Source organism: Pristis pectinata, chromosome 3 (assembly GCF_009764475.1).
Source record: "Pristis pectinata isolate sPriPec2 chromosome 3, sPriPec2.1.pri, whole genome shotgun sequence".
Taxonomy (NCBI): domain Eukaryota; kingdom Metazoa; phylum Chordata; class Chondrichthyes; order Rhinopristiformes; family Pristidae; genus Pristis; species Pristis pectinata.
Genome location: NC_067407.1, coordinates 134,049,898 through 134,066,794, shown reverse-complemented (window position 1 = coordinate 134,066,794; position 16,897 = coordinate 134,049,898). Strand labels below are relative to the sequence as shown.

Genomic DNA, 16,897 nt, shown 5'->3' with positions numbered 1-16,897 from the left:
ACGTCCTCTTGACATGGCCCAGTTGAAGAGCAGTTGGAATGGGTGATAAATGCTGACCTGCAGGCAATGTGTATAAATGGATAGAAATTTTGAAGCAACTCCCAGGCCAAATACTCGGGTGGCAGTGGAAGAAGTGTCACATACAAGTGAACTTTTGTTTTAAGGTTTCTAATTATTACATAACACAAGAACTGAAAGATACAAGTACGTAAATTTTTAAAAATGCCATTTTATTCTCTTTATTCTCCAGTTCAAAAAAAACTGAACACTTTGGAAAAAGAGTAGTGATAAGGCTACAGAGAAGGATGTTAAAGGAAATGATAAATGGATTGTCACAAAGGATAGAGTACAAATCAACAACTAAATCAGTACATAAAGCTAGAGGTTCAAAAGAAACAAAACTATCGGCTCTGTATCTCAGTATACTTAGCATTTGAAATGACAGATGAGAGCACCAATGGAAATACAGTAAATATAATCTGATAGATTTTTACAGAGATAAGGCTGCAGGTTAACATGGATTAGGATCTGAATATTGGTAAATTGGTTTATTATTGTGACATGTACTGAGGTACAGTGGAAAAACTTGCCTTGCGTAGTGTTCATACAGATCAATTCATTACAACAGTACATTGAGGTTGTACAAGGTAAAACAACACCAGTGTAGAATAAAAGTGTTACAGTTACAGAGAAAGTGCAGTGCAGGCAGACAATAAGGTGCAAGGTCGTAGCAAGGTAGATTGTGAGGTCAAGAGTCCATTTTATTGTACTAAGGAACCATTCAATAGTCTTGTAACAGCAGAATAGAAGATGTTCTTGAGCCTGGTGGTGCGTGCTTTCAGGCTTTTGTATCTTCTATCCAATAGGATGAGGGAGAAAAGAGAATGTCTGGGGTGGGTGAGGTCTTTGACTATGCTGGTTGCTTTACTGAGGCAGCGAGAAGTACAGAAAGAGTCCATGGAGGGGAGGCTGGTCTCCGAGATGTACTGAGCTGTGTCCACATTTCTTTGCAGTTTCTTGCGGTCCCGGGCAGAGCAGTTGCCATACCAAGCTGTGATGCATTCTGATAGGATGCTTGCTATGGTGCATCGATTAAAAATTGGTTAGGGTCAAAGGGGACATGCCAAACTTCTTTAGCCTCCTAAGGAAGTAGAGGACCTGGTGTGCTTTCTTGGCAGTTGTGTCTACATGGTTGGACCAAGACAGACTATTGGTGATGTTCACTCCGAGGAACTTGAAGCTTTCAACCCTCTCGACCTCAGCACCATTGATGTAAATAGGAGCAAGGGCACCCCCAGCTCCCCACCCACTTCCTGAAGTCAATGGTTAGCTCTTCTGTTTTGCTGGCATTGAGGGAAAGGATGTTGTCATGACGCCATTCCACTATCCTCTCTATCTCCTTCCTGTACTCCGACTCATCGTTACTTAAGATCCGGCCCACTATGGTGTTATCATCTGCAAACTTCAAGATGGAGTTAGACCAGAATCTGGCCACACAGTCTTGAGTGTATAGGAAGTAGAGTATGGGGTTGAGGACGCAGCATTGTGGGGCACCAGTGTTGAGGATAATCATGTCAGAGGTGTTGCTGCCTATCCTTACTGATTACGATCTGTTGGTTAGGAAGGCAAGGATCCAGTTGCAAAGGGAGGTGTTGAGTCCCAGGTCTCAGAGTTTGGAGACTAGTTTGCTTGGAATTATAGTATTGAAGGCGGAACTGTAGTCAATAATCAATAGTCTAACATAGGTATCTTTACTGTCCAGCTGCTCCAGAGATGAGTGTAGGGCTAGGGAGATGGCGTCTGCCGTAGAGACCTGTTTTGGCAGTAGGCGAATTGCAGTGGGTCAAGGTTGTCTGAGAGGCTGGAGTTAATACGTGCCATATCAGAAATAAATGATGTTTGGGAAGGACAGGAAGCTGGAAGTAGGTTGTAGAGTGGCCCTGTTAAACTGCTTCACTGCAATAATTTGCATCCAGGATTGTTGAAGTGGTAAAATACCCCACTCTGCTTCACAGATGTGCGGATTTGACACATGGCACACATGGAAGTACTGAAACCGGTAACCAAAAGCTTGGTCAAAGTGGTAGAGTTTTCAGGAACAATTTAAAGGAGGGAGGCAAAGTTGAGAGAGGAAAGAAGGGACATATGAAGTTGCAATGCTGAAAGTTTATGGCCTTGGCAGCAGAAGGCAAGCCCAACAATTGAGAAGCAATTAACATTGGAGATGGGTCTTCTCTAGAAATTCCTTCTGTATAAGCTTATGGTTCAAAAAGTGGGGTTTATTCTCAAATTTATAATTTTGTTTTGTCTGTTACTCCTTGGTACCCAGCATGTGAGTATCAGTGTTGGGCAAAGAAATGATGTGAAGTTTTGTTCTTTTGGAATCAAGAGATCTGTGTATGTGAACTGAGGAATCTCATTTGTGAGACAATATCACAATTTTTAGGGGTGACTAAACATCTGCCACTTGGGTCAATTCAAATGAAAGATTCAGCTGCAGATATGTTCTGGATAGATATCATTTCTAAGAATGAATATTGATATCAAGATGCTTTTCTTGTGTATTAGGTATTTCTCATGATTGGCAAAGATTGTCCTTTTCTCCTGAGAGACCTGTTGGCCTCACGAGAGCTGGCTACAGTGTTTGGGCAAAATGCGGTAAGAATGTATTTTTTGCTTCATGCTGATGTTCTTACTTCACCAGTAAACAAGCAAGTTTTTTTTTCTCCAACCAGGAATGCAAATGTCAAGTCTGTTAACTTTGCCTGATTGGTATTAATGCTCAGTATGATGTGTGCATTAGCTCATATTGTAGTAAATTAATGCTTTGTGTTGCTCAAATGCAGATGAATGTTCTGCGTGTGTTCCTGGGGTCACCTCAAAGCTTAAATATCCGCAACATCTTGTGGCATGGATTTGCAGCTCCTGCAGAAATCCCACCCATGTAAGGATTTTTTTGTATAAATTTTTGATGGGGGATGTGAGTGTTGCTAGCAAGGCTGGCATTTAATGCTCATCTGTAATAACTCTGAGAATAGAGGAATTACAAACTGGACACAATTCAAGCAGGCAGATTTTTATCCCCCAAAGACTATTAATAAACACAAGTGGATACGATGGTAAAGAAGGCCTTCATTGGTTGGGGGATTGAGTACAAAAATCAGGGAGTCATGTTGCAGTTGCATAAAACTTCAGTTAGGTGACATTAAGACTACTGGGCAGTTCCGGTCACCACATTACAGGAAGGATGTGGAGATTTTGCAGAGGGTTCAGAAGAGGTTTCCCAGGATGTTGCCTGGATTGGAGAGTATTAGCTATGAGAAGAGGTTGGGCAAACTTGGATTGTCTTCTCTGGAGCATCGAAGGCTGAGGGCCTCCTGACTCGATTATATAAAATCGAGAGGCATAGGGTAGATAGTCTTTTTCCTGGGGTGGAAATGTCAAATACTAGAGGGCATAGCTCTAAAATGAGAGGAAGAATGTTTTTAAACAAGATTTGCAAGGCAAGTTTCTTTATACAGAGGGTGGTAGGTGTCTGGAATGCACTGCCAGGGGAGGTCATGGAAGCAGATATGAGAGCAATGTTTAAGAGGCATTTAGACAAATACCTGAACAGGCAGGGAGTAGAGGTACACAGCCTAAGTACAGGCATATGAGATTAGTTAGATTGACATCATGGTGGGCGCAGACATGGTGGGCCAAGGGGCTTGTCCCTGTGTTGTACATTCTGTGAAACAAATGGCGTTTTACTGCCGCCTGATGGTTCGTAGTCACCATTACTGAAACTAGCTATTTTCTTTAATTCTAGGCTTTTATTTAATTAGCTGAATTTAAACTCCTCTGCTTCCTTTATTAGGATTTGAAATTCGAGGTGCTGAATCATCAGAATAATTAATAGTTCAGTAACTTAACCACTATATGTCCATGACTCCTGAGATTCTGGAAGTCAGCTTCATACTCATTCCATTTGTGATTTGCAGTGTTTGTTACTAAAAATACAGCAGTCTGGGTTTGTATAGCACTTTAACGCAAGAAAACGGGGAGCCTCCCAAATAGGCACATCAAACAAATGGCTAGCGTGAAGCCATGCAGGTTGAGGTGGTGGTGACTAAAACTTGGTTAATGAGAAGTTTTTGGGGGGATTTTTAAAGAGGGGTTCAGGGCTGATATTCTAAAGAGTGTGCCTGAGGGATGGAAGACACTGACCCATATGAAAAGGGAAGTGATGTACTCAGATGGTGGAACAGTGTACAGTGGGTCTGAGGTCACAAGTATTTTTTACATAATGTAATGCCAGTATTACAATTAAAATACAGTACTATATCGAAAATCCCCAAAAAATGCATTTGCTAGAAATCTAAAATAAAATCTATTTTTGTTTTGGTGCTATATTTGTGATATGCGAGGCACCCCTTGACCTTCTCAAAGACAACTAGGAATAGGTTATCAATGCTGGTCTCGCCAGCAACACCCACATCCTGTCAACTGAATAAAAAGAGTGCAGTTTTATAATTTACAGCAGCAATATATTACTGCTATATCATATTAAGAATAGTGGTGAACCTAGTGGTGCTCACCTTTATTTTGAAGTAAAATGGACAGCAATTTCCAGATTCTGCATGTGCGGTTATGTATGAAGATTTGGAAGATGTCTGATTTGCACTGTTCCTCCATAAGCTGCCTTCTTTAACACTTCAACAGATCTGGTACTAAAATACTTTTACGAGTATGACACTGCAGAACACAACAAAAAAAGTTTGGGCTTGTGCATTTAGATCCAGGTGAATTTTTTTTATACTGTTATCTGTCATAATTATTGCTAAACACATCTTTAAGTTATAGTCAGCTGTTCATGATATTTTTCACAAATACACCCTGATGAGTGCACATGCTGCAGGGGTCAGCTAATTGGATCTGGACAACATGCACATGGGCTGCTTCTCCTTTGATGCCAATGAAAGGGAACGCTTGGAAGGAATTTGGATAAATATACACCTCTTCTTACATTTTTAAAAGTGCTTTCAAATTAAAATTCAAAATATTTCAATCTCTAATGTTTGTAGTAATTCAGAATTCAAGGTTTTGCCATTCTTTTTCATTTAAATCAAAATTCACATTTCTATATCAGGAGTACACTGGGGTACTTGATGCTGAATCATTAGTATTTTTAACCTTTTAAAGATTTTCCTTATTGACCACGTTGAAACCTATCATATTACTAAAATACGCTCCCATTCAATAATGGAAGCACTGTTTTAACACTGAACTACTAAAATGTTATCAGATTAAAAACAGTGGACAAGGTGATTCCACAAAACATTTCCTGAAGATATAGTTTCATTGTCATTCAGTGGAAAAGAAAATGCAATCGTCCCTTCTGTTAAGATATCTTTATTAGTCACGTGCATCAAAACACACAGTGAAATGCATCCTTTTGCGTAAAGTGTTCTGGAGGCAGCCCGCAAGTGTCACCACGCTTCCGGCGCCAACATAGCGTGCCCACAACTTTCTAACCTGTACATGTTTGGAATGTGGGAGGAAATTGGAGCACCCAGAGGAAACCCACGCAGACACGGGGAGAGCATACAAACTCCGTACAGACAGTGGCCAGAATTGAACCCAGGTTACCGGCGCTGTAAAGCATTACACTAACTGCTACATTACCGTGCCTACAACTCGTGTAATTATTTTGTTTCTGAGATCATGTAATTACCCTTTCTTTCCACCTGGTCAGACTTTCTCTTAATCTCTTCTCCCTATTCCTCTTCCTCTTTGTATGTAGTTGAAACTATTTAATGTGGTATCTCCAGCACATATGAAATGTTTTTTACATTGTGTTGTCTACATATGTGCCTGATAAAATATCACCAACATTTTCTAATTTTTTTTATTGAAGCATATTGATAACTTATTTAAAACATGTACGAGTTTCATTGTGGTTTAATTATCCTTAGGTACACCTCTATGCTGCTATTGCTTACAGCTGGTTTAGGGCAGATACTGCCGAGGGATTCCATGCCGCTCCATCGACCTTATTTCAGATTGACACAGCTAGAGGAACTTGCTGTATTTCCTGGTAAGCAACACAAAGTAAAGCAGGAAATTAATTTTGGAACTCTGTATCAAGCTAGTGAAGGGAAAGGATGTCAATATGGGGAATGCTCCCATCTTCCAAAGTGTGTGCTCAATTAGCTGACCCCTGCAGCAACACTAGGTGGCAGCATCTTCTGATTAGGGATGGGGAGGGAAGTGTAGTTCATCATCACGTAAAGAATGGCCACTTGGTGGCAGTAACACAGAGTCAAAGTCAAGTTTATTGTCATAGAACATAGAACAATACAGCACAGAACAGGCCCTTTGGCCCACAATGTTGTACCAACATTGCTAATCCCTCCTCTTCCCCCCCCCCCCACCCACCTACAGAATGCCCATATCCCTCCATTTTCCTCTCATTCATTTGCTCATCCAAGCCCCTCTTAAAAGCTCCCAATGAATTTGCCTCCACCACCTGATCAGGCAACGCATTCCAGGCATCCACCACTCTCTGAGTAAAAAAAACTTACCCCTCACTTCTCTTCTGAACCTACCCCCTCTCACCTTAAATGCATGCCCTCTGGTATTGGATCGCTCAATAAAGGGAAAAAGATATTGCTTGTCCACCCTATCTATGCCCCTCAATTTTATACACTTCCAACAGATCACCCCTCAGCCTCCACCGCTCCAGAGAAAGAGCCCAAGTTTGTCCAGCCTCTCCTAATAGCACATGCCCTCTAATCCAGGCAGCATCCTGGTAAACCTCTTCTGCACCCTCTCTAAAGCCTCAACATCCTTCCTATAGTGAGGTGACCAGAATTGCATGCAATACTCTAAATGCGGTCTAACCAGAGTTCTCTAGAGGATGCTCGATGCTCGAATCAACACCGCCAGTCCCTAGTGCTTATGTGACATAAAAAGCTAATAATAAGTGCCTGGTTATTAAAAATAAATCTAGTTGAGCATTACAGCTAACCTATATCAAGCTGAACCAGTTTACAATGTGTTAGGATATTACTGGACACTGCAATAACCATTCAAGCCACTGGAGGGAGCTAAGGTTATGATTCTGCAACCAAGCCTACATGGGGCTTTCTTACTGAAGCAGGTTCACAGGTGAAATTAAAAACTTACTTGCAGCAGCATCACAGGCATATAGCAGCAGAGATAACATTCACAAGAGAAACATAAATTGTACAAGAAAGATGGCATCTGTGGAACACCATGAAGGAGTCAACACAATTGGGAGGCGGGAGTTTTCAATTTGTTAATGGCCATGCAAATAACTTATTTATAGAATCTTGGAGCAGAAAGAGGAGAACCTTCGAACCTATCATGTACATATTCTCTTTTTGAGAGAGATATTTAATTGGTCCCAATTCCCCCACTGTAACCTGCAAATTTTTCTTTCCATGTCCGCACCTGTTAAATTTCCAGATTTTCCCCCAGCCTGCTGGTCATTTTAAAAGTGCCATTTTTAATTAGGGCTTACTTTGTGTGCATAGTCGTCCTTCTCTTGAGCTACTGGATTTTGACATGGCTGTCATTTTCGTTCAACAATGTTTGTGGGTTTCTTTTTGTGCTGTGGAATACTACCACTCGGACTAGACTGAGTTATCAAGAAAGCAATTTTCTGGAAGGCAGGCATTGTCAAACTAAAAAGTACTGTCTGGTACAACTGTACCATGCATTACACTCCCTTCCCATATATACACCATACTGCTTCCCTTAAATAATAAGCTCTGGCAAACCATCGACTATTTATATGTGACAAATTATATATTCAAAATATATATTCTGCCATAAACTGGTGTGTGCATATATATTCATTGATGTGCTCAAAGCATCCTTGATTTGTGCAAACCTTTGGCCAACATCCGAGCTAAGTGGAGACTAAGTATTTGGGATGGTATTGAAGGCACCGTGAGCAGCAAAAGGAGTGTGTGTGTTTTGTGTGTGTGGCTTCAGAATCCCTTTATTGTCCAAGGCTATGATCTTTTCAAAAACAGTACCTCAATAAGAGTGACTTTGTAAGATATCTTTATTAGTCACATGTACATCGAAACACACAGTGAAATACATCTTTTTTGTGTAGTGTTCTGGGGGCAGCACACAAGTGTCGCCACACTTCTGGCGCCAACCATAGCATGCCCACAACTTCCTAACCCATACGTCTTTCCACTGCCACGATTGCTGGTGCACATTCATTGCCCAGCACTCTGATAGGACTCATCTGTTCCTACCAGACACCCAGCAATCCTCTCATGACCTGAGGCTGTCTCATTATTAGCTGCCAATATTGCATGTTCTGGCTGAGCAAAAGGTGTTGAAAATATTCCTAAAATACATCTTGTCATGTCACAGTGATTTACCATGGTGTCTAGACGCCTATTTATAATCACCCCCCACAGGACAGCCTTGTCTACTTGTTGCTCTTTACAGAAATGCAAACCATTGAGTGGCCTCCTCATCCTCTGTCTCTCCAGTTAATCCAGCCTGTTAATGATTATGGTGGTGCCACACTGGCAGATTTTCCGATCTATCAGATGTTATTTGAATTGATACTCATTTAATGTACTTTTTTCAAAAAAAAAGTTGCACAACGGTATAATAAACTTTCCAGAGAACCTGGTAAGTTTCAAGGAAGTATGGGAAAATGGGGCCCTGGTGAGATCCAAGGGAGCATGGGAATCAGTATTTGGTGAGCCAGATGCAGCACATCAAGATTGGAGTTTTGCTGTGCACACCTAGGAACCCAGGGGACATGTGTTTTTCTCTATTGGCCACTAGCTTCTTCGGGGACTTGTACTTAAGAACTTATGAGCTAGCAGGAGTAGACCATTGAGGCCTTTCCAGAGAACTTGATCATCTACTTCAGGGCTATTTTCCAGTACTATTCCCATAAGACTGCATTTCCTTAATGCCCATAAAACTCTTAACATCATTTTTGAATGACCCTAATGAGCCTCCACCCTTGGGTAGAGAATTCCAAAGGTTTGCCCAGGGAAGAAATTGCTCCTCATCACAATCTTAAAAAGCCCATCCCTTATTTTAAAAACATGCTCCCTTGTCTTGATCCAGCAGCCAGGGGAAACATCTTCCCTGCATCAAGCCTGTCAAGCGCTTTAAGAATTTTGTATGTTTCCATGAGATCTCCTCTTATTCTTCTAAACACTACAGTGTATAGCCCTAGTCTACTCAATCTTACTCCATCCAGCAAACTCTCCATCCCTAGAATAAGTCTAGTGAATCTCCACTGAATGCCTTCCATGGTAAGTATACTCCTTCTTGGACAAGGAGACCAAAATTGAACACAGTTCTCCAGATGTTGTCTTCAATAAGGTTCTATGATTTACAATAATAAAGAGGATGTGGGGTGGGGGAGAACACCAGATTGAGGTCCTCAAAATTATGAGAAACATGGGGTAGTCTAAAACCAGAGGGCATAGGTTGAAGGTGAGGAGGAAAAGGTTTAGAGGGAATCTGAGAGATGTTTTTGTTTTACCCAAAGGGTGGTTGCAATCTGGAACACCAGGTGATGGAGGCAGGTACTCTCAACATTTTAAGAAGCATCTGGACAACCACTTGAATTGCCAAGCATAGTAGGCTACAGGATAAGTGCTGGTAAATGGGATCAAATCAGTATCAGTTACTTGATAGTCGGTGTGGGCTGAAGAGCCTGCTTCTATGCTGACCTTACTCCTGTATTCCAATCCACTTGTAAAGATAACATACCATTTATCCTTATAGTTGCTTGCTCAACCTGCATGTTGGCCTTCAATGTGTACGGATATCAAAAGGTTACTTTTGAAAGTCAACACTACCCAATCTCTCATCATTTAACAAATGCTGTTTTACTGATTTGTGCACCAAAGCAAATAGCTTCTCATTTTTCCACACAATATTCCATCTGTCACGTTCTCACCCACTCACTCCACTTGAAGCCTCTTTACATCATTCTCTGTGCTCAGTCAAGGCCCCTATGGCCACCACCTATTTCTAATGAACTCCTTACTCTCACAAACAGTAACATCTAAAATCTATCACCAGTGTAATGTCTGCATGTTTCTTTGGTATTGTTATCACTCTGACCAGGCAGGACTGAAACTAAAACAAACAGATCATCCTTTGTTGAAGCCATTCATTCTCGAGCTAAACAGTCTGATATAACAATGTATCATGGTCATACTATGTGTGGCACTTGCTTACATGTATACTATAGAGTCTTCTCTACATGTACGAGATAGGAAAGCCTAAATATCACTTCTTGGACCCAAGTGCACGTAAGATTTTGCTGAAGGGTCTCTGGGTCAGCTTAGTGCTAATGTTTCCAAATATATATACAAGAAGTTCCCTTTTACTGTTGTGTCTGCTTCCTTCACTCTTCTAGACAGCTTTTGTTTTAATAAAAAACTTCATCTTTTCCCAGTTTTTCCTCCAATGCCACAATAACGGTAACCAAATTTTACTAACCTTTTGTTGGAAGTATCTTTTTATTTAAAGCATCAAAGAGTTGGCTGGTAGAGAAAGGGTCTGTGAAATACAATGTAAAATGCTTTTTTTTCCTAAAACAGATATTAATGAGGAGGCTATTGCTTTGGCAGAAGACTTTATTGGCAAATCTGATTTTGTTGTGGAAATCATGCTGCCTTACTGGAGAGAGGCAATTGCAGCTTACAGAAATCAACGGTAGGATTGATACTGTTGTACACTTATACAATATGCATGTATTGTCCTTTATTGATTATTGTGTAAGGATTGTCTTGTAAGATAAAATTCTGTCTTCCTTCTATTTTTGCTGCACTGTCAGTGGTACTATCCAACGGATAAGATGTTAAAATGAAATGCCATCTCCTCTCTCAAGTGTACGTGAAATATCCAGTGCAGTGACTCTATTTGAGAAGAAAATCAGGAAATTCTAAACATAGTCATTTTAAAACACAATCTTATTGTTATCGCTTACCTTTTCAAATAAAGTTATAAAGCTTAATTGGCTGTAAAGCTTCTGTAGAACATCCCAAGGTTGTGAAAGCCTCTATAATTATAAAGGGTATAAAGTGACAACATCCCAACAGCCAATGAGTTGGATTTGGGACATATGCGTAACTTGCAGTGAACAGTCTCATGCACCACGCAGTCCAATTACTCATAAAACAGAGACACGAGACTTCAGATGCTGGAATCTGGAGCAACAAACAATCTTCTGGAGGAACTCAGTGGGTCGTGCAGCTTCTGTAGGGGATGTTGCCACCTTCTCCCTCCCCCCCCCCCCCGCCCCCATGAGATGCTTCTTCCTCCACCCCCCCCTCCCCCCCCACGAGATGCTGCCTGAGTTCCTCCAACAGATTGTTACTCATAAGACAGTCTATTTAAAACAGTGTTGTATTCCAACATAGAGGAACAGATTGTTGGCAGGGCTGTAATAGTCGCACTGTAGAACAGAAGATCCTACGAGTGGTACTTCTAAAAATGGGCAAAGTATGAAATAATATTAAATATGTGAAAGGAAAAATAAAATAGGATCTGCCAGTTACCTGATCTGAAATCTGACTTTTAAATTCTGAAGGCAATTCTGAAGCCGGTTAGGGGCTGAAACTGAGTGTCTCTTTTCCAGATTCTTTTCTTTTTTAAAAGTCCTCATCTGGTTCACCAGTGTCATTTAGTGTCCTTATCCAGCCTGCCAAATATGACTACAGATCCACCTCGATGGGGTTGACTCTGAAATTACCTAGCAAACCATCAGTAATTGAAAAGCAAAACAAAAACTGCATCTGTTGGAAATCTGAAATAAAACCAGAAAATTCTGGAAATACTCAGCGGGTCCAGCGGTGTCTGTGGTCCTCAACCTGTAACTTCTAAGACTCTTTCCCTGACCTGATGACTATTTCTAGTTGGTGTTTTTACAGGAACTCCATTCAGTTCAATTTCTGGCCTTGCCAGAGACACTCACGAAATATGCTCTGGCCATGATATTTGGGAGGACCTATTGCCAAGAGCTCAAAGTCCCTCTCTGCTGCATCACAACAGAGAACCCCCCACAAGCGGTTCATCCATGCATTCCTTTTCAGTGTTTTATACAGCTGTCATTCTAATCTAAACTTTTAGGGGAAAAAAGTGATGCATTTGAAGACAAGGATTGGAATATAGATTTGGCAAATATAAGAATTGCAAAATTTGGCAATTCTAGGTATGTATTACGTGATCACAAATGGTGCTGGAGGCTTTTCTTGCTGCCAGGACATTATTTTCAATCCACAGTGATCTGAATCTTGTTTCCACAGGTACGTGGACTGTGTAATACTACTACTACCTCAGCTGGAAACCGGACTCCGGAAATTTTTCACAATAGTTAATAACTGTCCCAATAGGCTTCTAACTGCAGAGGTAAATGCATTCATATATGTGGAGCTAAGGGGAAAATCTATTAAACAGCAGACTACACAGGAGTGAGTGCAATTAAAGAGTAACCTGTTGGTGTTCTGAGATTATGATCAGGTATTATTTAAATACATGAACTTTATTGGCTCGGGTAACCTGGACGTTGTACGTTACCCATCACTTGGCACAGCTTAAGAGAAATTTAATGATCATAGGAGCTGCATTACAGCAATTGCAAATTATTTCCAGTGTTATATCTTCAGATTGCAGAAGCCACTAATGAAAAGGCTGATAGCAGAACCCAAACTGAACCCTACTTCTCCGTGGATTGTCACCTTGTCATGATGGAGAAGCTTGTGTGGTCCTGAGATCCCGAGAGCAATGCCGTCTGGAGCTATGCTCCTGTTAGGGTCACCCATGGCGGTAAGGTCGATGGTGAGGTCCCTGACAAAGAATAATCCAACCAAGACCTCGACGGTGGAACAGGCAGACGAAGTTATTTCGAACTCAACGGCTATGAAGGCTGCAACAAATCCATCAGCTCCAATCGTTGTGGTTTCCATGCCATTGGAATCAGTTGGTTGATCTGTGAAGTATTGTGTGCTTTTTGTAGTGCAACATCAAGTACATGTTAAACAAATACATGCACAGGCGTCTTCACTCTGTAGGCTACTTGCAGAAGAATTTTCAGAGCCAAGATTGGACTTTTCAGCCACTTGAGAGCCCATAAACAGATCAACGGAACAAAGACCATCATCCTCGACCTCGAGGGATAGCCACGACGATGACTGAACCCTACCAAGATGTTGAAATTCTAGGCCTCCCTGAATCCAAAAACTTCAACCCAAATGTGGTATCATGTAGTTACTAATTCCTCATTTGCCTCATTTCTTGTTTTTATTTATTTTGCTCACTTTTTTTGGGTTGTGATGTTGCTGATAAGGCCAGCATTTATTGTCGTTGAGAAGATGGCACTGAGCCATCTTGAACTGCTGCAGTCCTTCTGGTGAAGATATTCCTATAATATTGTTAGATAGGGAATTTCAGGATTTGGATCCAGATAATGAAGGAATGACAATGTTTCCAAGTCAGGATGATGTGAAGCTTTTTAATTTGTAACCCTATAAAATCTCATCAATATGTGGGTCTTGAACTCAAGTTCTCAAACTGTATGTAATACAATGATAAAAGCCTGTAGCTCAGCTGCTAAATGTAAAAGTCTGGAAGACACAGAATGTTGGATCAGTAGGCTATAATTTTCCAACTCCCACCCCCAAATTATTTGGTTTCATTGACCTCAATGGAGCTGTATGTTTGGTTTGCCTGGTTTTTCTCATTCTGTATAAACAAGTAGATTGAGGTATAAATCAGTGATTGATTGAATGTTGACATTTGAAGTTAACCATGCATTCAGCTGGTGGAGGTGGATAACAATCCTCACGGTTATACATGCAATGGGATTTTACTCTATAACCAAGCTCCATATAGCGATGAGGGAGAAAAGGAGGCTGTGAAATTCTGGAGCCCATAATCCCTATTCAGAACCCATTTGGTATTAGTGTGATTCTAGGTGCAGTACGATGATTGTCTCATGGAGACGTCTGAAGCAGGGAGGTAGATGAAAGGAAGAGGAAGATTCGAAAGGAAAACGCTGTGTAGTGGAAACTGAGACGTAATCAAGAAATTACGAGCAGGTCAGGGCAGCATCTGGTAGAGAGAAACAGCTAATGTTTCATAATCTGTTATCTAACCTCATGAGCAATTCTAGCATTTTTCTGTTCCAAAGTATGATTGCACATTTGCTTTGTGTATCTCCCCCTACCTGGTCTTTCTGTATTGCAGAGAATCTGCTGTTTTGATTGGTGTGCAGTGGATTTATTGCAAGAAAACTGATGCTTTAATTATGTTCCAAATTCTATTTATTTTGTTACAGTCTACGACACTTTATACCACTTTTGACGAGGTAAGTTTGACTTCATTTTCATTTAGAAACTGCAACTACTGTCTTCTCATTGTTCCTGCTCTGATTATGCATGAACCAATTATCTACTTGGGGTTGGAGGAGTTGTAAAATTATGTACACAAAAGGAGGCATTGGCCTATTTTGAACCAGCACAAACTGAAAGCTTGTACTCTACAACTTCCTACCACCGCATTGCAAATTTTTCTCTTCAAACATGTATCGAATTCCCTTTTCAAGGTAACACTGAATCTGCTTCCACCAAGCTTTCACCTAATACATTGCCAGACATAATACTCTTGAGGTAAACAGTCCTTCCTGCAGAAGGTCTCTGGATGTTATTTGCCAATTTACCTTGTATCTGTTCTCTAGCTACTGAACCACTCCCTGATGAGAATTCTGTTCATATTGGCAAGAACAGTAGTGCAATAATTATAATTGTGTTGAAATAATCAACAGCTTTCACTCAAAGGCTCCAGAAAATATCAAATCATAGCATCAGAACAAGACTAAGAGAATGTACAGGAAGTCTAAGATTGGTCTACAGTGCATTTTGTTAATGCAAAAAGTGCATTAAATGAGGTTAAGTTGCAACCACAGTTGGCCAAGATATTACAAACCTGTTTGGCAATGAGAGGCTAATAAGGGCAGGAATGGGTTTCAAATATTCCTAGATTCAGGGTAACTGGTTTATTATTTTCACATGTACCGAGAACAGTGGAAAAACTTTGTTTTGCATGCTATCTATGCAGGTAATTTCAGAACATAAGTACATTAAGGTAGTACAAAGGGAAGAGCAATAACAAAATGCAGAATGTAGTACAGAGAAAGTGCAGTACAGGTAGACAACAAGGTGCAAGGGCCACGACAAGGTAGATTAAGAAGTCAAGGGTTCAGCTTTATCATACAAGAGTTCTGTTCAAGAGTCTTATAACAGTGGGATAGAAGCTGTCCCTGAGCCTGGTGGTGCTTGTGTTCAAACTTTTGTATCTTCTGCCTGATGGAAGGGGGGAGAAGAGAGAATGTCCTGGGTGGGAGGGTTACATTAGCTGCTTTTCCAAGGCAGCAAGAAGTGTAGACAGAGTCAGTGGAGAGGAGGCTGGTTTTCGTGATGAACTGAGCTGTGTCCACAACTCTCTGCAATTTCTTGTGGTCTTGGGCAGAGCAGTTGCCATACTAATCTGTGATGTATCCAGATAGGATGCTTTCTATGGTACATCTGTTTACAAAAAAAAAAAATTGGTATGGGTTAATTTGGTATGCTGAATTTCCTTAGCCTTCTGAGGAGTAGAGGTGCTGGTGTGCTTTCTTGGCCATGGTTCCTACATGGTTGGACCAGGACCATATTGGTGATGTTTACATCTAGGAATCTGAAGCTCTCAACCATCTCTACCTTGGCACAATTGATACATACAGGGGTGTGTGCTCTGCCCAGCTTCCTGAAGTCAATGACCAGCTCTCTTGTTCTGCTGACATTAAGGGAAAGGTTGTTGTTTTGAAACCATGCCACTAGACTGTCTATCTCCTTCCTGTACTCTTGTCGTTATTTGAGATCTGGCCTACTATGATGGTGTCATCTGAACTTGAAGGGGGTAGAGCAGAATCTGGCCACACTGTTGTGAGTGTCAATGGAGTAAAGTAAGAGACTGAGGATACAGCCTTGCAGGGCACCAGTGTTGAGGATAATCGTGTTAGATGTTGCTGCCTATCCTTACTGATTCCGGTCTGTTGGTCAGAAAGTCAAGGATCTAGTTGCAGAGGGGGTGCTGAGTCCTTGGTCTAGGAGTTTGGAGAATAGTTTGTTTGGAATTGTTGTTGTATTAAATGCAGAGCTGTAGTCAATAAATAGGAGTCTAACACGGGTGCCTTTGTTATCCAGATGCTCCAGAGATGAGTGTAAGGCTAGGGAGATGGTGTCCGCCGTGGACCTGTTTCAGCGGTAGGTGAATTGCAGTGAGTCAAGGTTGTCTGGGAGGTTGGAATTGACATGTACCAGCCTCTCAGTGCATTTCATGATGATGGATATCAGACCACTGGGCGATAATCATCGAGGCACATTACCTTATTTTTCCTTGGCACCACAATGATGGCAGTCTTCTTAAAACAGATGGGAACCTCGGATTGGGGTAGTGAGAGGTTAAAAATGTCTGTAAATACTCCCACCAACTGATCCACACAGGATCTGAGGACACAGCTGGGGACTCCATCTGGGCTAGATGCTTTCCGCAGGTTCGCTTTCCGCAGGTTCACTCTCCGCAAGACTGATCTGACGTCTGCAGTGGTGACTGGGTACAGGTGTATTGGAGGCTGTTGTGGTAGGTGCTATCATTTCATTGTCCTTCTGTTCAAAACTTGCATAGAATGCATTGAGCTCATCAGGGAGGGATGCATTGTTGTCGGTGATGCTGCCGGACTTAATTTTGTAGCCCGTTTATAGCACGTAAGCCCTGCCACAACTGACGGCTGGTCTGGGACTCAATTTTGGACTGGTATTTTCTCTTGGCATCTCTGATAGCTTTATGAAGG

The 16,897-nt window shown here is 41.3% G+C and overlaps 1 protein-coding gene across 8 annotated transcripts in view; it reads left to right on the top strand.

The window, feature by feature from the left end:
- The window catches only part of LOC127568130 (endoplasmic reticulum membrane-associated RNA degradation protein-like), a 56,847-nt gene that overhangs the window by 28,275 nt on the left and 11,675 nt on the right, over positions 1-16,897 (top strand). For all 8 annotated transcript variants that reach the window (XM_052011486.1, XM_052011487.1, XM_052011491.1 and 5 more), the window contains 6 exons: positions 2,569-2,658; positions 2,847-2,944; positions 5,955-6,076; positions 10,608-10,722; positions 12,315-12,417; positions 14,345-14,374. In XM_052011486.1, the coding sequence (XP_051867446.1) occupies positions 2,569-2,658; positions 2,847-2,944; positions 5,955-6,076; positions 10,608-10,722; positions 12,315-12,417; positions 14,345-14,374 (558 nt within the window). The remainder of the gene's footprint in view (positions 1-2,568; positions 2,659-2,846; positions 2,945-5,954; positions 6,077-10,607; positions 10,723-12,314; positions 12,418-14,344; positions 14,375-16,897) is intronic.